The 22536-nt window shown below is 51.0% G+C and overlaps 1 protein-coding gene across 2 annotated transcripts in view; it reads left to right on the forward strand.

Annotated features, from left to right (window-relative positions):
- Positions 1-14918, forward strand: part of Wipi2 (WD repeat domain, phosphoinositide interacting 2) — a 29455-nt gene extending 14537 nt beyond the window's left edge. For both annotated transcript variants that reach the window (XM_070033468.1, XM_070033469.1), the window contains 10 exons: positions 2110-2279; positions 4072-4168; positions 5239-5336; positions 5624-5716; positions 9950-10020; positions 11260-11367; positions 11872-12036; positions 12539-12646; positions 13286-13443; positions 14295-14918. In XM_070033468.1, the coding sequence (XP_069889569.1) occupies positions 2110-2279; positions 4072-4168; positions 5239-5336; positions 5624-5716; positions 9950-10020; positions 11260-11367; positions 11872-12036; positions 12539-12646; positions 13286-13443; positions 14295-14407 (1181 nt within the window). In that variant the 3' untranslated portion in view covers positions 14408-14918. The remainder of the gene's footprint in view (positions 1-2109; positions 2280-4071; positions 4169-5238; positions 5337-5623; positions 5717-9949; positions 10021-11259; positions 11368-11871; positions 12037-12538; positions 12647-13285; positions 13444-14294) is intronic.
- Positions 14919-22536: the final 7618 nt, after the last annotated feature.

The raw sequence follows: 22536 nt of genomic DNA on the forward strand, positions 1-22536 counted from the left end.
ATGCTTCTAGTAACACTGGCAGACACATATCTACTTGACTTTCTCACTTTTATAAGACACTACCACACTTTTCTCCTGGGTTGTGGCCTCTCACCAGTGCTATGAAATCTGCTTACTGTGTGCCCCTCTTCTAACACCTCATGCTACTGTCTTGTGCATTTGAGACACTCCAGTGTGGTGATCCTGTCACATTGTGTTGTTCAGTGCTTAGGAGGGAGCCTAGGCCCTTGTGCCCATTAGGTGTGTATTGAGCCCCTGGGCCACACCTTTGTCCATTTTGGGGGTTTGCATCCTGCCAGCTATGGTTCTACTCATGCATTATCAGTTCTAACAGTTATCTTTGCAGGCCCTGGTACTGCAGGAGGCTCTATAACACCTTCCTCTGCTCCCTGTGCTTCTCACAGCCAGGCCTGCAGGGCACAGGGAGGAAAGGGCATCCTTGCCTCCTTCCCAGTCTTGTGGGACAGGATTCTGATATATCCCAGGAAGAGTAGTATCTCCGATCAAGTAGCAATGCTTGTTCTTGTCCCTGGGCAAAAATCTAAGCGTTCGCTCTGAACAAGCACAGGCTATGTCCTGTTGCTCTGCTTCTGTGAGCTGATGGGACCATGCTCTTGTGAATGGGTGTAGATTTGTTACCACATGGAGACTCCTGGGGAACCTTCCACTTCTGCCCTCAAGCCAGTAAGTGCCCGCACTCCAATGAGGGGCTGGTGACCACAAAGGGGCCCCTTCCTCCTCCTTCCACACCCCTGCCCTCATCGGCCCTGGCCCTGATGGTTTCTGCTCCTGCTGCAGAGGGAGGGTCTTGAAAATGCAGAGAGGATGACCCAGAGCAGCTCCCCCCTCCTCCTGTGTCCCATGCTGCAGGCAGCTCCTGCAGGGATTGGTGCAATCCAGGATGCTGCAAGCAGAGGAGCTTGGAAGATGCCACTTGCATTTTTATTTGGAATAAAAGTTTGTTTACTGCCACAGGAAAGGGTGAATATATTTGTGTCCACTGGTTCAGTGGAAGTGGTTGCGAGTAAACTGTAAAGTGCTTAGAGGATTGTACTTGACTTCACTGGCTTCTACCTCTCTCTAGGTGATAGCAAACCCTTAGACATGAACAATTACAAGTGGTAGGCCTCTGTGTACGTGCATTCAGTGTGTTAGTATTAAGCCCATGCTCAGCACCTTTGTGGTCATATCCCAGCAGAAATGGCCCATACCAGGCCCTTGCCTAGACATCGGGACACTCCCATCCTAAAGTAAAAATATGTTAATGACATAATGTATAATGACGAATGTAGTAGTTTATGCCTGTAATCCCAGCACTTGAGAGACTGAGGCAGGACTGTGAGTTCCCACAAGCCTGAGACCTCTTTTTTTTGCAGGGCGGGGGAGAGGGGGTAGGGGCCGATTTGGGGGCTTGAACTCTGGGCCTGGGCGCTGTCCCTCAGCTCTTCAGATGAAGGCTAGTGCTCTACACTTGACCCACAGCGCCACTTCCAGTTTTCTGTTGGATAATTGGAAATAAGAGCTTCATAGACATTTCCTGCCCGGGCTGGCTTTGAACCGTGATCTTCAGATCTCAGCCTCCTGAGCAGCTAGGATTACAGGCGTGAGCCACCTGTGCCCAGCTCTTTTTTTTTTTTTTTTTTTAAAGCAACTCTGCATTTCTGTCCTCCCTGTTGTGTCATATGATGCCAGCAGGACAGCAGATCTAAGTTCTTTGGTTGAGATCAGGATCGCCGGACTGAGCGTCCCAGAACAGCACTGCCTGTCGCCAGCCCAAGAAAAGATACCAGCACACACCTAAAAGCACATTTGTTGATTTTTGACCCACCATGAAGTTGTACTAGGAAGCACTGGGCCCTCATCTCTGCCTCACTGCCTCTGGTAGTTTGCTTTGTAAATGGCCGAGTGTGCTGAGTCCAGTAACCACTTATTTAGGATCCTTTGAAGTAAGTCCCCTTGCAGATTGTCTTCATGTGAATTGTCATGCTGAGGTGACCCTTGTGCCCCCCCGGAGATCAGAGGCCCTAGGACACTGGCTCACAGACCAGCCAGGCATGTGCATGTATGGTTGAAGCATAGATATTCACATGCATGCTCTTGTGATTTCAGCTGACACAGAAGATGTGTGCATCGTGGAAAGATTGTTCTCGAGCAGCTTAGTGGCCATCGTTAGTCTCAAAGCTCCCAGGAAACTGAAGGTTTGCCACTTTAAGAAGGGAACAGAGATCTGCAACTACAGCTACTCCAACACCATCCTGGCCGTGAAGCTTAACAGGCAGGTGAGTGGCATTCTGGAGGATGCACTACCCGGCCTCGGGATCCTACCATGTCTGGGACAGAGCAGAGATCAGGGCTGGTGCCCCAACTGTTCACCCTACCACCTGTCCTGGGCTGTGTGCATGCACCTGCATCCTGCAGCCCAACAACTCTGTCCTCCCATCTCAGCCCCTGTTCAAACCACCCTGTGCCCATACATGCCCCTCACCCCTGCCCCACTGTCTTGCTCATCCCTAGGGTACAGGTTTGGCATCTGCATGTGCTTGCCTAGACAGAGCACAGCATTTCACTGCCTGCTGCCCTTGCTCAGCATGTTTTCCTTTAAAAGTGTACTCGACTACTTTTCATTGTTTTGTTTTTCCCAGTCCTGGGGCTTGACCTGTGGGCTTGGGCTAAGGTTTTGTCCTCAGGCTAGCACTCTACCTACCACTTGAGCTGCAGCTCCACTTCAACTTTTTATGGTTAATTGGAGATAAGAATCTCAGCTGAGCGCTGGGTGGCTCCGGCCTGTAATCCTAGCTACTCAGGAGGCTGAGATCTGAGGATCTCGGTTCAAAGCCAGCCCAGGCAGGAAACTCCGTGAGACTCTTATCTCTAATAAACCACTAGAAAACTGGAAGTGGCGCTGTGGCTTGAGCGATAGAGCGCTTGCCTTGAGCTGAAGAGCGCAGGTACAGTGCCCAAGCCCAGAGTTCAAGCCCCACGACTGACAAAAAATAAAAAAGGAGTCTCATGGACTTCCCTGTCCAGGCTGACTTGGAACTTCAGTACTCAGATCTTAGACTCTTGAGTAACTAGGATTACAGGCAAGAGCCACCAATGCCAAGCCCTGTTTTTGTTTTTTTGAGATAAGGCCTTGTTGTGTAGCCCAAGTTGCATTTTGAACTCAAGATCATGTGCTAGAATTGTAAGTGAACCACCATACCCAGCTCTGTTCTTCCTCTTTTAAAATGTTCATTTTACTTGTATTTTCCTAAAACCAACACGACTCCCTGGTCCACACCTGGTGCATGGCCCTTGAACTTAACCTGGAGGCTGTGTCCTGGTTGGGCTTGCTGCCCAGGTGCAGTACTGCCCCTGGCCTGCAGTGCACTCGGTGAGTGGTAGCTGGTGTGGCACAGGGAAGCAGACCACAGCCAGCAGTGAGCTGGAGGCTGGGGGACCCCTTCTTCATAGGAGCAGGGATGCCCTGGTAACTGACAACGCTGCTTGAGCTGGGAACTCATAGCTCATTCTCTTATCTTTGTGCACAGTAGACAAGGAGCCACGATTACACCCAGTTCCTGCATAATAATTATGTCACCTGTGACACCTGCTTTTTAAAAAAATTGTCTCTAGTTGTACAAAGGGGTTTCAATCCAACAAATCAGTTTATAAATACTCTGCATCTTAATTGATATCTCCCTTTCCATCTCTGTCATTGTCGTTCATCCTCTCATGTTACTCCCAGTGTGTTTACAGAAGTAAAAACGGAGTTGACTGGCCCATGAGTGAAACTGTACTTTTCACACATTGCTATGCTTTTCTTTTTGTCTTAGTGGGGCCTCATTCCCACCTGTACCACCCCCTCCAGAGCCCACTTTGCTCAGCTCTAGTGTCTATTGAGAACTAGTACACTCAGATGCATTCATGGGAGCAGGCCCATGGGCTCAGCACTGGGGAGCACCTGCATAGTGTTCTTGGAGTGGATGGCATCGTGCTCTGGCAGATGTGAACCACATCCCCACCTGCAGGCTGCATGCCAACTGAGACTTCTGTCATGCATGCTTCTCATCATGTGCCCTCTCTTTATAGAGGCTCATCGTGTGTCTGGAGGAGTCTCTGTATATACACAACATCCGGGACATGAAGGTACTGCACACCATCAGGGAGACCCCCCCAAACCCCGCAGGTAAGCCAATGAGAGAAGAAAACCTGCTTCTCTAGGCCTTTCAAAGATAAAGCTAGACCTGTTGTGTTCTGGTGGCTTACTCCTGTAACCCTAGCTACTCAGGAGCCTGTGATCTGAGAATCACGGTTTAAAGCCACCTGGGCAGGAAAGGATGTGAGACTCTAATCTCCAATTAACCACTAGAAAGCCAGAAGAGGAGCTGTGGTTGAAAGTAATAGAGTGCTAGCTTTGAGTAAAAGAGTGGGGACAGTGCCCAGGCTCTGAGTTCAAGCCCCAATACTGACTTGGGGGGGGCGGTGTTGGGGGAAAAGGGGAGGAGCTACAGCTGAAAGAGTTCCTCTCTGTTTATGGGTTCCTCAGAAATAGATTTAAAAAGAGTAGTGATCCTGGAGCTGGTAAGGTGGCTCAGTAGTAGAGTGCTTGCCTTGCATGCTTGAGGCCCTGTGTTTGATTCCTCAGCACCACATAAGCAGAAAAAGCTTCAAGTGGCATTGTGGCTCAAGTAGTAGAATGCTCACCCTGAGCTGAAGAGCTGAGGGACGGTGCCCAGGCCCAGAGTTCATGCCCTACGACTGACCAAAAAAAAGTAGTGATCTTGCCAGGTACCAGTGGCTCATGCCTATAATCCTAGCTACTCAGGAGGCTGAAATCTGAGGATTATGGTTCATAGGCAGCCCTGACATGAAAAAGTCTGTGAGGCTCTTCAATTAACTACCAAACTACCAAAACACAGGACATGGAGCTGTGACTGTAGTGGTAGAACACTGACCTTGAGCACAAAAAGTCTGGAGACGGCGTCCAGGCCCTGAGTTCAAGCCTAAGGACCGGCAAAAAAAAAAAAAAAAAAAAAGGTATATTATAAGCCAGGAGTAGTGGCACGCTCCTGTGGTCCCAAGCACTTTGGAGGCCAACACAGGAGGATCTTGAGTTCCAGGACAGCCTGGACTACAAAAGTTGTTAGAGCAAGTTAGCCACCTTCCTGCTGGCTCTGTTTATAACCATCCAGATGCTTATTAGAACAGGATGGCATCCTCAGAGCTAACAATCCCTTATCCATGCCCTCCTCACAGGCTTGTGTGCGCTGTCAATAAACAACGACAACTGCTACTTGGCCTATCCAGGGAGTGCCACCATTGGAGAGGTGCAAGTCTTCGATACCATTAATCTGGTAAGGCCCCTATGGTTCCTGAGGAGCTCTTTTCTAGACACATCCATGGCAGCTTTGACATCTAATTTCCTGGCTCAGTGCCACAGCCTGCCCTGCCACGCTGAGTGGTCAAGCAGGTCTGGTCCACCTGTCACCACAGGAAACCAGGAAAGTGGCTTTGCTTGTCAGAGTCTTAAGGAGCTCTCCACGAGCCCTGCACAGGCAGTGTGTGCGTTTGGTGTGTGTACCAGCCACAGTGGTTGTTCAGCCTCTGGCCGTACTCACCTGTTACTGGTCTCCCTCTGCAGAGAGCTGCAAACATGATCCCGGCTCATGACAGTCCTTTAGCTGCGCTGGCTTTCGATGCAAGTGGGAGCAAATTAGCCACTGCTTCTGAGAAGGTAGGTCTGTAGGCCAGAGGCTGGTCATGGGGGCGTCGCCACTCACATGGCAGCAGAGTTGACATCTGCTCTCAGAACACCTGAGTGCTTACAGGGAGAAAGTGGTGTTTTGGTTTGGGCTCGTGGTTTTAGAAGTCTTGGCCATGCCCAGCTGGCTCTGTCACTCTGGGCCCTGTGGCAAGGCAGAATTTCTAGGTAGGAATGGTGGAGCAGAATGAAGTCCTGCCCTCTCCTCTGGTATTCAAGAAGCAGGGAGAGAGGAAAGGGCTGGGGTCTCCTAAGGACACACCTCTCAGTGGCTTGGGAGGCCACCAGTTAGGTATCATTATCTTAGGAGGAGGAGGATTCTGCTCCAGCTGGTCAATACACTTAGTGCACCTGCCTTTTCTGTTTAACCAAGTTGAATCACACCGCAGTTCATCACGCTTTTTACTCACACCATTCTGTAAGTTACAAATACTGCTAAGGCTGTGCATGTTGTGATTTACTCTGATGTGTCCTTCTGGGACTTCTTGTGTTGTCTCTGATACATTACAGATATTTCCCATTAATTACTTGAGTTCTACTAACACAAATTTGTAGGTTAAAGGCAGGTGGCCCTGCGAGGCCTGGCAATGCACACCAGCGATGCAGAGGTAGGGATGTTCCCCAAGTGCCGCTTAGCCTACATGGTGACCCCTTATGGAGCCCAGGCTGCGCTTGAACTTAACTATTCTTCGACCTCAGCTTCCCAAGTGCTAGGATTGCAGTCATCCCCACCATGTCTAGTTTGGGTTTTGTTTGTTTGTGTGATGAGGTCTTTCTATGTTGCCCAGACTGGCCTTGAACTCCTGAACTCACAAGGTCCTTTTGCCTTTGTCTCTCAAGTAGCTGGATTGCAGGAGAAGGCCACTATGCCCCACTGCGTTTGGTCTTTTTTTTTTTTTTTGGTCAGTCGTGGGGCTTGAACTCTGGGCCTGGGCGCTGTCCCTCAGCTCTTCAGCTCAAGGCGAGTGCTCTACCACTTGAGCTACAGTGCCACTTCCGGTTTTCTGGTGGTTAATTGGAGATAAGAGTCTCACAGTCTTTCCTGCCCGGGCTGGCTTTGAACTGTGATCTTCAGATCTCAGCCTCCTGAGTAGCTAGGATTACAGGTGTGAGCCACCAGCGCCCGGCTTGCCTTTGGTCTTTTAAAGTGAATATACACCTAAGTTAGCAGTCAGACTGCTGAGATCTGTGTGGTGTGAGCTCCTGCCGAGTCCCCTACCCAGGCTGTGCTTGCTCACTGGGGCAGAACAGTGAGGTCCCATTCATACTCAGCAATGCAATAAGTAAATGCTTCACTGAGTCAATATAGTCCCAAACCAAACATATCAGGCACTTCCTAAAAGGTCAGCTTGGAAGGCCCTTCTGCGCAGGCTGATGACAAGTGCACTTAGGTGTGTGGATCTGACATGGCTGGCTGATTTTGTCTTACCCTTCAGTTCCACGTGTGCCAAGGTGTGGATCAGTCACAGATACTGCCCCCACCCCCTCGTTTACACCCAACAGAGGAGAAGTCATGGTGACCGTCCCCACTAGAGCATGTGGCCAGTGTGGCTGTGAAAATCTGCACTAGGACATGTAGTTGCTCGCTCTCTTCTCCAAGACACGGCTGGGATCTGAGTTTGGCAGCAGTGGGCACTGTATTCCAGACTGCTTCTTTGGTGGGAATCATATTGCAGCTGCCCATCCCCAGCCACCCTGTTGCCACTTCTGAGGCAGCAGTGTTCATGGCTGGTGTCTAGATGAGAGGGGCACCCTGGGCAGTCACACATGGGTCCTGCCAGCCCACGTGTCAACAGGGTTCAGCAGAACTGAGCCTGTGCCCACAGCTTTCCCATGACCCACAGCTCTCCTATGGTGGCCTCTCCAGCCTAACAAGCACCAGCCTGGTCTGTGTACTTTTACCAGCAGGGGACACCAAGTGACACCGGCGGGGTGGGCACTGTGACAAGGCAGTTGAAGGGGGAGTGACAGTAGACATGGTCCTCTGAAGTTGAACAGTACAACCAGCCATGTCATCTCTTCAGCCTGTCACTTCTTAACACTTGTTGTGCCCTCACCTGGCCTATGGTCCTCGTCTGCTCCCCCCCAGAGCCACTCAGCCTTGGTTGGTCTTTGAGCTCCAACCCTGCTTGGCACTGCCCTCGGTTCTCTTCACTTGGTCTTACCTGATGCTTTGATTTTGATAGATTTCCCACTGGAGTCCCAAAATAGCCTCCCTCCCTAAATCAACTCCGTCCTCAGACCAGTGTCTCATTGACTTTACATTCAGTGCCTTATTTGACCCCTCTTCCCATTTAATAGTGGGGTTCGGCCCAGGGCTGCCAAAGGAATTGGATTCCCCAAATTTCGCTTTTTCACTTTAGTGTGTGTGTGTGCACGTGTGCATGCGTGCACGCATGTGTGCACGTGTGCTGGTACTGGAGCCTGAACTCAGGGCCTCACACACTTGCTCATTGTTTTCACTTAAAGCTGGCATTCGGCTCTTTGAGCTGCAGTTCCACTTCTGGCTTTGCTGGTTAATTGGAGGTAAGAATCTCATGGACTTACCTGCCCAGGCTTGTTTTGAACCATGATTAGGTATGAGCCATCAGTGCCTGGCCTGGCCTGACATTGCTTTTTTATGATGCTAGGCTACTCAAACACTGCCTTTTCTATAATTCTGTTATCTACTAATTAGTTTACCATTATTTAAAAATACATATATGTTAGCTCCTAGAAGGCCTAATTTCAAGGCCATTAAAAATGGAATCATATAGAGTGTTTTTCTCATACATGAGGCTCTGGGTTCAATCCCTCAACACCACATAAACAGAAAAGGCTGGAAGTGGCGCTGTGGCTCAAGTGGTAGAGCGCTAGCCTTGAGTCAAAAGAAACTCAGGAACAGCACCCATGCCAAGAATTCAAGCCCCACAACCAACCAAAAAAAAAAAAAAAAATGGAATCATTTTTGGCCAGTAATGAAGAACTGTTTTATTTGCACAGTTCTTTGTACATGGGATTGATGGTGACCTCCCACCCCACTGTGCTGAGTCTGCCCAGGCCTGCCTTCCAGGCACTGCGCCACTAGCATAAAATGACTCCCAGCTGCTGTGACCCAAGGGCAAGCTGTTAACTTGTGTCCCTCTAGAATTAAAGCTGCATAGGTAACACTCTGCCTTGGTGTGTGCACATGCGTGTATGTATAGAACTTTGCATCCTCTAATTCTTGAGGTACACACTCCTTACTCCTAGAGATGTGTGTGAACTCCTGAAGCCATGTGGCCAATTCCCCACAGCCTGTATTTGCAGTGTTTGTAAACAGGCAGGTATTCTCCAAATGTGTAGGTCTGATGAGAACCTTGCAAATCTGTGAGCCTTGGACTCTTCCTGTGGCACACATTTAAGGCAATGGCCACTGCAAAGTCCCTGCTCAGTCTTGTCAGCCTTTGTGCTCCACAGTGCCATCACTTAGTGCTGGCCTAATTGCCTCCCACTGACAGTCCCTTCGCATTCTTTCCTGGATTCTTGTCATCCTTGTCACCCTCTACTTCACCCATCCTCACTTGAGTTCCTGTGCACTACAGGAAGGGAGGAAGGCAAGGAAAGTCAGGTTAGAGGCATGACCTAAGTGGCCATGCAAGCAGGCTGAGCAAGCGTGAGGCCCTAATCCCCCTGTACTGGGGGGGGGGGGGGGAGAGTAAAGTTTTCTTGGGTGGTTACAGTAGCCACACCTATAACTCCTACCACTCAAGAGGAGGGGGTCTCAAGGATCACAGTTGGAGGCCATCCTAGGCAAAGAGTTCACAAGCCAGTTGTGAACCTGTAGTATTACTGCCCCCCCAAAAGAAGTAAAAATTGTAATAGAAGTCATTTTGTACACTTGCACTTTGTTTTTGAGGCTGTGAGTGAGTTGTGGGATCAGGAGGTCTTCTGCAGTGCTTCCCATGGCAGCCCTGCTTCCCCTTGAGGTGACCAAGGGCCCCTCGTCCCGTCCTACAGCAGGGCTCTGCGTGTAGACCCGCAGTGTAGTGTACCAGAGCAGCTCTCCTTAGAAGGCTGGGTGGCAGGCAGCACAGGCTGTCCTGGCGGCCGGTGGCGGTATTCCCTCCCCAGAGCTGTCTCTGGAGGCCAACCCCAGGAGCCACCAGCAGTCTGAAGGGACAGAGAGGAAGTCCCCTTACCTGCCAAACGTGGCTCTTTGATTTTCCTTCTTTCTTCCCATCCCAGGGGACCGTGATTAGGGTATTTTCCATTCCAGAGGGACAGAAACTCTTTGAGTTCCGGAGAGGAGTAAAGAGGTAAAGTACAGACCCACAGCCCAAGTCCAGTCTTGGGTTACCTGTGACCCTGGCGCCAAAGGTAGACAACTGGAGGGGCCCCTGTGACAGGCAGAGCCAGGTGGCAGCGGCCTGCCCAGTCTTGCCTGGCTAGCCCATGGTCTAGATTGCTCTTCTGCCCAGTCTCCCCTCTGAGTCCACTTCCTGCCAGGAGCTTGTCCCCTTGCTTGGCTTGCTGAGTGTTCCACCTGTACCTGGCCAGCCAGCAGGGAGCCTCTCCTAAGCTGCCACTGCCCCATTGGGCCCTCCAGCAGCCAAACTGTCCAGTGTGCCTGTTTCCTCTTACATCCCTCCCTTCACCAGTGTCCAGGAGGCTTCCTGCAGCACCCTTGCCCTGAGCAGCCCACCCTCAGCCCACACCCCACCTGAACTTGTAACTGACTTCACTGTAGTAGTGGCTCTGCCCCTACATTGTGGGAACCTCCTCAGAGCTCACGGTGATGCCTGGGCCTGGCAACTGGCTACACCCGGGGGTCTGCCTCAGGACCTCTCAACTTCTCCAGAACCTTCCACTGTTCTTTTCAGCATGCCTTTGCTTGGAACAAACTACATATCTGTGCATATACATTTCCTGTCTGCATGCATGCACACACACACGCGCGCACACACAAAGACACACACAAAGACACACACAAAGACACACACACACAAAGACACACACACACAAAGACACACACACACACACACACACACACAAAGACACACACACACACACACACACACACACACACACACACACACACACACACACACACACACACACACACACACACACACACACACACACACACACACACACACACACACACACACACACACACACACACACCATTGGCCTAGGAAAGCAGGAAGACCAGGCTGGCACGTGTAAATACTGAAAACACTGAACTCAGTACACACACACTCCCCAGTGAAGGCAGAAGCCTTACTTATCCAGTGGCTTGGAGGTTTTGGTTGGTGAGCCTTGGGGCCTTAGTGGTTCAAGTTTGGCTATGGTGCATCACTGAGGTAAGGCCACTGGTTCCCCTGTTTGCCCTCGCCACCCACCGTCAGCTCACCTGACTCATACTGCCCTGGCTCCTGGAGTTTCTGGGTTATCTCCAGCCTTGGCACGTCACCCAGGACATGGCACAGGGTCATGGGCAGGAGGGGGTCGCCAGCTCCTACCACAAGGCCAGCCCTCATGCACCCTGTCCCCAGGTGTGTGAACATCTGCTCACTGGCCTTCAGCATGGACGGCATGTTCCTGTCTGCATCCAGCAACACGGAGACTGTGCACATCTTCAAACTGGAGACAGTAAAGGAGAAGTGAGTCGGGGCAGGGCCGCTCCACGTCTGTGCCAGCCTGTGCCCTGGAGGTGGGGGGGAGGGTGGAAACGCCAGATTTAGGTGAGACAGGGTCTTCCCCAGTGCTAGAGAATGAGACACACACTTCCTAGAAGGAGCAACTACCCTCACCTAGGGCAGCCTCTGTCCAGTGGCAGTGATCTGAATTCTGCTGCTTAGGTGTGTGTGGTGGGGGCTCCTGCTATCCAGAACATCCTGCCGGGGTCCATCTTGCTTATTCAGATATCTTGTTCAAAACAGTGTAAGAGAACTCAAATACTACACAGAGTAACCCACCAAAATGGGTGTCAGGGAAGTCATTCGAAGTTTTAGGGACTTCCAGCTACGGTAGTCCAGCAGGAGCTTCTGAAGGTCACCTGTCACTGCAGAACCCCTGGGGGAGGTCCTGGCTACGCCCTTCTGACCAGGTGGCGGGGAGTGGTTCTCAGTGACAACCTACCCTGAGTTTGGGGCGCTTCCTCACAGGCCTCCGGAGGAGCCTACCACCTGGACCGGCTACTTTGGGAAGGTGCTCATGGCCTCCACCAGCTACCTGCCCTCCCAGGTGACAGAAATGTTCAACCAGGGCCGAGCCTTTGCCACCGTCCGCCTACCATTCTGTGGCCACAAGAACATCTGCTCCTTGGCCACGTGAGTGGGGACAGGGCTTGCCACCGGGTGGCAGGGCTTGGAACCTTCCCAGTCCACCACGAGCTATGAGAGTGGAAGTGCCACGGTGCCTCAGTAGATGACCTGAGCGCTGAGGCCCCTCTCCCCTCCCCCCCCCGTCGGTGGGTATTGATGAAGACCTGGGGGGGCAGGCTGGGTGAGGGACAAGACATCTGATCCCCAGGCAGTGGCTGTGGCGCAGGGCAGCGGGAGTGCTCAGTAGAGATCTGTCACCTTCACCCTTCCATGACCCCTCAAATGTCATTTCCCTAGCTCAGCAGATTGGCACAGCAGAAGGTTCTGGGTGTGGGCAGCCATAGTGAAGTGGGGTTTGGGCCAGGCCTCCCAGGTGGCTCCCAGTCTGGCAGTGTCTGGTCTCTGTCTGGACTGGGCTCCTCCTGAGGTGCCTTCCCAGTCCTGCCACAGCTGACATCAAAACTACTATCTTTCCAAAAGTCCAGAGTTTGTGTTTGCTTCTTGCTAGGATCCAGAAGATTCCCCGGCTACTGGTAGGGGCATCGGACGGCTACTTGTACATGTACAACCTGGACCCCCAGGAGGGCGGCGAGTGTGCGCTCATGCGCCAGCATAGGTGAGGCTTGCAGCACGCTGTGTCCCTTTCCCAGATGAGCCTCCACCCCAGCCTGCCAGCCTGCAGCTCTCCTCACTGGAAACAGGATGCACATTGATTGAGAACTGGTGGGACTCGATGCTTCAGTGCATTACTCACAAGTTCTGACTGCAATACTAAAATGCTTCTATGGGACTGTGACTGTGTCTTAGTGGTAGAGTGCTTGCCTAACATGCAAGAAGCCCTGGGTTTGATTCCTCAGTACCATATACACAGAAAAGGCCAGAAGTGGCGCTGTGGCTCACGTATAATCTTGGGAAGTTCTCAGCGTTTTTGAGATGGGGTCTCACTATGCACCCCAGGCTGGCCTGGGACTCAACTCTCCTGCCTCAGCCTCTTGAGTGCTGGGATTCCACACTTTCACAGAGTGTGGAGACACACTCCTGTAAAAATACATGATATTTTAAAAAATTTTGTGATCGCTCATTATAAAAACAAAATCCTATTTCCTCACTCAATGTAACTCACTAAACTTCCTGTGCAAAGTACACCATGTGAACAGACAAGGAAGCATCTCAGCATTCCAGAGCACAGGCACACTTTGGCATCTTCCTGGCGAGAGGCGTGCTGTGGTGTCTCACGCCTTGTCGCCCCCTCTAGGCTGGATGGCAGCATGGAGACCACCAGTGAAATCGTAGACTCTGCCTCCCACGACTGCCCACTAGTTACTCAGACGTACAGCACAGCAGCGGCCAAAGGTGCCTACACGCCCTCATCTCCCACCAGACTTGGCAAGGGGCAAGACACCAACTTAGAAGGTAAGTGACCCTGCCATGCTCTCGGAGGTTTGTTCAGGCTTTCACCATCCCTGTCCCCACCTGCCAGCCCCACACAGCTGGCATTGTAAATAAGCCTTTGTAAACATCTGCTTCCAGGGCCTTGCAAGGCTGAGTTTTTTTCTTTTACAAGACAACTCTTTCGTGGTGCTGGGATTTGAACTCAGGTGCTTGTACTTCCTATGCAGAAATCACACTCGAAGTGTTTTTTCATTCAGTTACTTTTTTTTTTTTTTTTGCTGGGCTTGGAGCTTGAACTCAGAGCCTGGGCACTGTCCCTGACCCTCTCTGTGCTCAACGCTAGCACTCTACCACTTGAGCCACAGCACCGCTTCTGGCTTTTTCTGTGTATATGGTCCTGAGGACTTGAACCCTGGGCTTTCATGTGTGCTTGGCAAGCACTCTACCACTAAGTCACATTCCCAGCCCTCATTTAGTTACTTTTTAAATAAGGTCTTTCCCAGAACCAGCCTTGAACTAAGATCTTCCTAGCCTCCATGTAGCTGGTGTTACTGGCCTATACTGCCATGCCCACTTTTTTGTTTAGATGGGTGTTGCTAACTTCGGGCCTCAAGTAGCAATCCTGGATCACCTCCCAAGTAGCTGGGCTGCCATCAAAGTGGCTTTGGCAGCCCGGCCTACCGCCTGTCACACACCTCAAAGTGCAGAGCATTCTGGGGCGTATTCCTGTGCACCTGTAGAGCTGAAGCATTTCGGTTACCCTCCCTGTGGCCTGTACCACCAGAAGCTGCTCATTGTGCATGGCAGGAGGTGGGGAGAGGCACATGGCACATGCCTCACGCCTGGGGTCTCTCTCCTGGGCTTCTCCACAGCCTACACGGACGACCTGGGTGCCGTGGGCGGCACCTGCCTGGAGGAGGAAGCCAGCGCCCTGCGCCTGGATGAGGACAGTGAGCATCCCCCCATGATCCTCCGCACGGACTGAGCCGGCCACGCCGCCTGCCGAGGGCTGCGCACTGCTGCTATGAACCTGGGGCCCGGGAGAGGACGGCACACCCAAGCGGGGTCCTAACGATAGTCCACCTCCACTCTGGAGAAAACACGTTTCACTTCAGTGGCTTCTCATCCTGCTTATGGATTTTAGCTTTCTGTTTTCTCTCTCTTTTTTTTTTTTTTTTTAATTTTTCGTTTTTTTGCCAAAATGAATGGATTGGTGAAGTCCTTGGAGTCTCCTGGCTTTGTGTGCATGCCGTGCCACGCCAGCACGGAGCGCTCCAGCCTCCCAATAGCAATTGCCGTGGTCAGCCTCAATGAGAGGCCATCCTTGGGAGGCCACCAAGGCGGGAGGAATATGGGCAGGGGGGGCTTCCGCGGGGACAGGCGGGGGCCGCCCGCTGGGGGCCGGCCTGGATGGCGGCCCCTTGCCCTCCAGCCCACCTGGACAATTTCCCTCTACTGTATTTTGTTAATTAAATTCTTTCCAAGTTGGATTCTTCCTGGATGTCCTCCATAGTGGAGTGTTTGTGGTCTTGTCCATGTGGACATTGGGGGAGATACCTTCCTAATGCTCAGCCCTTCCTTTCTAACCTTTGGGGACCTGGAAGGCCTGCCTGCCTGGTTACCTGCAGTGAGGAATGGCTTGGTTTGGCATTAAACGACCCCCTGCTGTCCAGTAGCTGTAACTTTTTTAAAGAAGAGTTGGTGACCAACCCCATCCTCTGCTGTGTATCCTGTTCCATGGAGCAGCAGAGGGCCGGGGACCTTTCTAGCTCATGACTTCCACCCGCACATCCCAAACCCAGCCACGGCAGGACCCACACAGCGAGCATTCTGATGGACTGAAGTGGCTCTGGGGCCTTGGTGGTGGGGTGTTGAGAGAAGCAACAAGGTGGGACTGTACACACTCGGCATACAGTCTGGCTGGGACTAGAAAGACCAGAGGCCTCTGTGCCAGGGTACTTGAGTCTGGTAGAAGGTGAACACCGTGCCACCATGGCCTGCTGGAGTTGTACTCCTGGTTTTCTGGGACTGCTTATGATCAGCCAGCTGAACTTGGGGTTCTGGAGCCAAGTTCTGGCTGTGGCAAGAATCTCTCAGCATTGCAGGGCTGGAGTGTTTTCCTTGGGCAGGCAGCTTGCCTTTTAGATCTGCATGTCTCTCCTGGTCCTTCGGATGAACCCCAGCTGTGCCATGAGCTACAGCAAGCACTGTACTCCCATCAGAGCGCCTGGCATCACCTGGCGCTCCAAGCAGGGTACCAGGCCTGTCCCTTACCACCCATGAGCAGATGGAGGACTGCAACAGTGGTCAGGAGCCTTTGACTAAGGTTTCTGGTAACGAGAGCCGCATGTCACCCTTCAGGCGGGGTTCATATGGCGCCTGCTGGTGCCTTGCTCGCTTTGGGGATTGGGGGGCTCCGCTCTGCCATGCCGGGTTTCTGACCTTGTAGATCACCAGGCCCAAAGGATAATGGGAGCCCATTCAACTTTTTTGCCTGTTCCATCTCTTACAAGATGCTCAGGAAAGGGGGCCCTGCATGGAGGGGGTCCCACCAATGCTGGGCAGAGTCATTTGATCCCAGCTTCAGGAAGGCCCCACTTGCCTGTGTTGTCCTTGTGCTTTGCTTGTGCTGGAAGGAGTTTCTCCCCCTCTTACTCCAAGAGCACAAGGAAAGGGGAGGGAGGGAGGAAACCGGAGCTCCAGGTCTGTGGCCCAACAGAGCATGCGTCCTCATTTGCTGACTGTGTCTTATACCTTTGGTATGTTTTTAACCATATCTTCTAAACTTCAAAAAGGATTTATAGCATGGAGGAAGCAATGTCAGAAACAAAACCAGCCAGGCACCAATGACTTGTATCTGTAATCCCAGCTACTCAGGAGGTTGAGATCTGAAAATTGTGATTCCAAACTAGCTGAAAGTACAGGCATCGCTCAAGTGGTAGAGCCCCAGCCTCCAGTGAAAAAGCCTAGGGAGAGCATGAAGCCCTGAGGTCAGAGAGAGAGAGAGAGACCTTATTTGATGGATTCCAGGAGATTGGGACCAAACAATGGAACACTGAATTCGGTTCCCAGCGTACCCCTCAGTAGCAGGATGAGTAAGGCAGGTCCTGGGGGCTTTGGATCTGCACTAGAAGTCTCAGGGTCCTTGTGTGACACGTATCCATAAGCACCAAGCCCTGGGCTGACCCATCAGGGGTACGTACTGTCTGTGGCTTTTGGCCACTTCTAGATAGAAGTTGTTAGGAAAGGGGAAACTGGAGCTGCCATTGGGGAGTTCTCCCTAATACCAGGAGTGAGCAGATAGCCAGAGCTGAGGGGACTGCTGAGTCAGGCAGGGCTACGGGCTGGACTAGCCACTCTGGGCCTTCACAAGGGCCAGAAGTTACAGAGGCCTTGGTCCTCCACTCACCCTGGCCACAGGACTAAGTCCTGCCCAGCTAGGAGGGGCCTGACCTGTGCCCCCTCCACCTGGAGCAGCCAGCCCTCCCCTCTCATGGCCTGCCACTTCCTGCCAACAAAGCCCTGGTGATGTCATTCTTGAAGAATCAGCAAGAGCCACATGGAAGAGACAGCTCAGCCAAGGAAACAGGCCATTAGGGAAGGCCAGTGTGTCCCTTTCCTAATGACACAGATACCTGTTTTGTCTATCCTTGTGGATCCATCCTTTTGCATGCAGGAGTGACCGAAACCCTGTGTGTCAGTGTCTCGCCTGATGAAAACCCAAAAGGTTAATTTCCCAAGTGTACTTATTTAGTCCCCCTGGCTCCCCAGGGGACAGGTGGGGTCCTGGGCTCAAGCCATTCCATGTGGAAGCTGGCTTTTGGGGAATTGTCTTATTCGGTGAATATTCTCAATGAAAGTATATACTGATGGCTATTTGCCAAGTGGATATGTTTTTCAGATGTGCATTTTTGTTCTTTCCTCCATCTTAATCCTTGACCTGCATTGTACGACTCCATTCTGTGGATTTTGTGAAGCACAAGGAAAAAACAAACTCTGAATTTGCATAGGAAAACTAATCTAAATTTGGAAAAATTAAATCTTTTTTTAAAGCTCAAATCTAAAGGCACTGTGTCTCTCATCTCTCTACTGTTTTATTTCCTGGGTCACGTTGTGAATATATTGATTTTTGCATTTCATTTTTTAGAAGAAACTTTGGAGATTTCTCCTAGCCACCGGCGCAGTGCTCACAGCAACCCCCAAAGATGCCATGGCCAGTGAACAGACATTTTGGGTTGCAGGAAAGCTCGTTCCGCTTTCTGGCTTAGCTAGTGCTCTACCCCGTGAGCCATGCTTCCAGCCCACCTGTTACTCGTTAATTGGAGATAGTCTTCTGTACTTTTCTGCCTGGGCTGGCTTCAAACCATGATCCTCCACATCTTAGCCTCCTCAATAGCTGCAAGTTTTAATCAGAAAGTAGCTCAGCAACTGTAAGGTGGAATCCAGCTTCTATCTTCCCCAGCATATCATCCAGAAAGCCACGTAGACCCTGTACTTGAAGTTCAACTGGGGAAAGATAATGGCAAAATGTTCCTACTTCCTGTATCCCTGCCTAGTCTACAGACAGAATGGACAGAATGGATGGTGGCTCCTGTGATCCTAGCTACTCAAAGGCTGAGATCTGAGGATCATGCTTTGAAACCAGCCCAGGCAGGAAAGTCCATGAGACCCTTATCTCCAATTACATACCACAAAAGCCAGAAGTGGAGCTGTGGCTTAAGTGGTAGAGCACTAACCTTGAGTGAAAATGCTCAGAGACAGCTCCGAGGACCTGAGTTCAAGCCCCAGTTCAAACCCGGCCTGTCACCTCCATCCCTGGCCCCTCTGAGCATATCCTGAGATTCAGATCCATCCAGTGCTGTGACTCACACCACTCTGACCTAGCTGTGTCACCAAGCCTGGAGCCTCTGGGTGAGGTCAGGCTGCGGGGTGGGGGAGGGGAGGGCAGTACGGCTTTGCCTCTGTTGTTGACAAATGGCTATCTGTAACAGATCTGAGCCATCATCCCTGTCCCCCTCCCTCCCTCCCTTGCTCTTTTTCTCTCTCCCTCTCTTCCCTGCTTCTCACCAGTCCCGTTATTTGTTATTTATGGGCTCCACCAATCCACACCCACAGATATGGATGCTAGCTGCCACTGAATGCTCAATATCCCTGTGGCCAGCAAAGCCATTTTGTTGGCTTCAAGTGAGCCAAGCTGGCAGGGCTAGAGGGTGGCTAAGACGGATAGGGAGCAGCCCTCTTGGGGGGCCTTGCATGGGAGTGCATGATGTGGGGCTCGTGTGAGCTCTGGGTGTGCAGAGAGGACATGCCTCTAGACACAGAAGCCCCCACAACAGAGAATGCCCTGGGCCCAGCGCCTGCATTGTGGAGGCCCAGGTACTGTATCTTGGAGAAAATCAAGGCACTCCTCACTGCAGAGATGCTGCACTCGTGCATTAATAGTCTCCCCAAGGTTATTGTAACCTCCAAATCCCGCTCCCCCCCCCTCCCCGTTTGTGCACTGCCATCTTCACACACAACCGCAAAAACACTGGAGAAATGGAGTCACCTGATTGGTGGTCCCCTCTGAAGTCACCCAGGGCTGCACTCTGCCTTCTAGTTTCAGCTCTCACAGTTGTTAACCAGAATCTTTCTTGTGGCCCATTGAGTGTCTGGTTTTTCAGGTCTGGCTGCTTTATGGTAGCAATGTTGATGTTTAGAATGGCCCCAAGCCAATGTAAATTAGTGCAGCCACTAAGAAAATCAGTATGGAGGTTCATCATAAAAATAAAAATAGAGGGCTGGGAAGGTGGCTCAGTGGTAGAGTGCTTACCTTGCATGCATTCCTCAATACGACATAAGCAGAAAAAGCCAGAAGTGGTGCTGTGGCTCAAGTGGTAGAGTGCTAGCTGAAGAGCTGAGGGACAGCGCCCAGACCCAGAGTTCAGGCCCACAGCCAATATATATGTACACACACACACACACACACACACACACACACACATGTATACATACATATATATATATATATATATATATAAACATAAAAATAGAATGCCCTATGAACCTGTTATATACCACTCCTGGCCAGCTAGCCTAAGGATTGCTAAATCAGCAAACAGCAGAGATACCATTTACTACAGCCAAAATATAGGATCTGCCTGTAGGGTTCAAAAGCTGATAAGGGAAATGTAAATAAACACAATGGAAATTACTTAACCATAAAGGAGAATAGAATGAAATCATTTGCAGGAAAAGGAGTCTTTGTTTTCCTGTCAAATGCACACCCCCACTGGACAGGGGACTCTTCCGGTTCTAGATAAAGGAATGGTAACTACAATCCGGGCTTCCCCGCAGACACCAAACCACACTGGGTGAGACTAAATATAAAAACCAACATGGGAGAGGGGCGGGGTGAACCACAGCCCTGCAAAACAATATCCCCAAAGTTCTCATTGACAACTAAACTGCTTCCGTCTTCCTCCTGGTTCCTGTTTCTACTGTCAGCATCCAACAGGAGTTAAGTTAGAAGTGTTTCCTTGCTTTCAGTCCCTCTAAACAAAATACCTGAGGAAACTTAAAAGGAGGAGGAAAAATGGACTTCCATCCAAGGTCAGCTGGCTCCATTGCTGTGGGCAGAACATCCTGGCAGCAATAGAGTATGCTAAGAGAGACAGAGGCAAAGAAAGACAGAGACTGAGAGAGACAGACACTAAGATAAGCAGAAAGTCATAGGGAGAGACCCAGACAGAGAGAATGACATGGAGATAAACTGTGGCTGTGACAGAGATAGGGGGTTAGGACAAGATGGCCTCTAAAGACACACACAACCCTCCCCCCCCACACACACCTACTTCCTCCAACCAGGCCCCACCTACTAATCTCTCCACCAACCAATAGAGTTGCAGATTGTGAACCCATCCTGCATGAATGCATTGATTACATTGATTTCATCAGCACCCCTATGGAGATGCAGCCACTCCTCTGAAGCCCCGCTGCAAAGGTCACCTTGGGGGTCTAGCCAACAGTGCACAGTACATGAATCATATCTCAATGAAGCTAGTTAAAGGCCACACATCCGGGACTTTGGCTGTGCTTGTGTCCAAAAAAAAAAAAAAAAAAAATGTGCTCTGACCCGAGGGTAATGCATCAGATGGTCTGTGTGTGGTGGAACTGAGGCAGTGACCCCCATAATCACTGCAGCTCCTGAGAGGTAGGGCACCGCTCACGCTGAACACTAGAGACAAAATCCAACAATTGCACTCAGTAAGGCCACAGGCAGGATCGAGGCATGCTGTCTTGTTTAATTTATCCTTCATCTAAACGCCACTTACCAGACTGTCCAGGGAGCCATTGGAGGAGACCATAAGCTTGCAACACACAGGATGACAGGGCATAGTCCCTGAGGCCCAGACCTAGCCTTGAACTTCCAAGACAAGCAAGGCGGTCTGCAGGGTGGGAAGTGGAGGAGCCAAGGAATCCTGAGGCAGAGGAGGTCAAAAGGAGTGTGTGGGCTTTCCACGCAAGGAGGCCAGGCTGGCCACTGCCCACCCAGGCCTGCCTGTTACAGGGGGTCCTCCACCTCTTGGCTCTCTCACTTGCTATGCAGATATTCTACCATTTGAGCCACATCCCTAGTCTTTGTGTGTGTGTGTGTGGGGGTGTGTGCGCGCGCGCGTGTTCATCCTGGGGCTTGAACTCAGGGCCTGAGCACTGTCTCTGAGTCTTTTTGCTCAAGGATAGCACTCTACCACTTGAGGCATAGCTCCACTTACAACTTTTTTTTTTTTTTTTTTCTGGTTAACTGGAGATAAGATTTTCATAGACTTTCCTGCCCAGGCTGGCTTCAAACCAAAATCCTCAGATCTCAGCCTCCTGAGTAGCTAGGATTAAAGGCATGAGCTACCAGCACCGGGCTACTAAACTAAAATGCTCTTATTTAGGCTCTCCGGCAGCTGAGATGACAGGCATACACCAGGGTGCCCAGTTTTTTATGGGTTAAGGGGCCTAGTGAATTTTTTCCCAATCTGGCCTCAGCCTGCATAGCATGAGTTACCACATCCATCTCAGATTCCATCTTTCAGTGAGACCCACACAGGAAGGGACAGGCCCAAGCCCTGAGCAAGCAAGCAAAAAAGGTATCCCCACAATGCCCTGTGTCCCCCACCAAATGTGGCATGCTCAGAGAGGGCTAAAGGGAGGCTATGTGTGTACCCAGCCTTCACCTCCTGGCTCTCTCTCCAGATGGTTGCAAACCCTAGATCCTGACTGTGGAACTCACTGTCTCTGTGGCTGCCAGTCGGTGTGGGGGTTTCGTATTTGCATAAGCTGGGGGAGAGCTGGCTGCAAAAAGAGCTATGAACAAAGTTTCACCATAGCAGCCCAAATGCTCCCAGATACCTAAAATAAATCGAGAAGACAGAGGCCAGCTAAGAGGAGGCGAGGCGACCGAGTAATCACTGAGACTTTATGTTGACTCTCCTACTCTTCCGGGGGGACCTGAAGAGTCACTGCTCAAGGCTAGTCCTCTGCCACTTTGAGCCACAGCTCTACTTCCAGTTTTCCGGTGGTTAACTGGAGATAAGAGTCTCAGGGACTTTTCTGCCTGGGCTGGCTTTGAACCACGATCCTTAGATCTCAGCCTCCTAAGTAGCTAGGATTACAGGCATGAGTCACTGGCACCTGGCGTATAGTTCATTTTCAACATAATGTCCAGTGAATACCGCTACTGCACTTGTTCATTCGTTGTCCCTCCATTTCTGTGCCCCCTTACCCTCCCAAAGACAGATAAACAAACAAGACAAAAAGAAAAGAAAAGAAGAGAAGAGAAAAGAAAAACAGCAACAAAGGAAAAACCTCTTGTTTCCATTTCCTGCGGTTTGTTTGGATAAATATTATTTTATATGATTAAAGGCACAAAAGAAAGCCAGTCACCGGTGGCTCACGCCTGTAATCCTAGCTACTCAGGAGGCTGAGATCTGAGGATCACAGTTCAAAGCCAGCCTGGGCAGGAAAGTCTATGAGACTCTTATCTCCAATAAACCACTCAGAAAAGTAGAAGTGGTGCTGTGGTTCAAGTGGTCGAGCACTTGCCTTAAGCGCTCAGGTCCAGAGTTCAAGCCCCACCACTGACAA

The sequence above is a fragment of the Dipodomys merriami genome, unplaced genomic scaffold (assembly GCF_024711535.1).
Source record: "Dipodomys merriami isolate MVZ:Mamm:240054 unplaced genomic scaffold, mDipMer1.0.p SCAF_22, whole genome shotgun sequence".
Taxonomy (NCBI): domain Eukaryota; kingdom Metazoa; phylum Chordata; class Mammalia; order Rodentia; family Heteromyidae; genus Dipodomys; species Dipodomys merriami.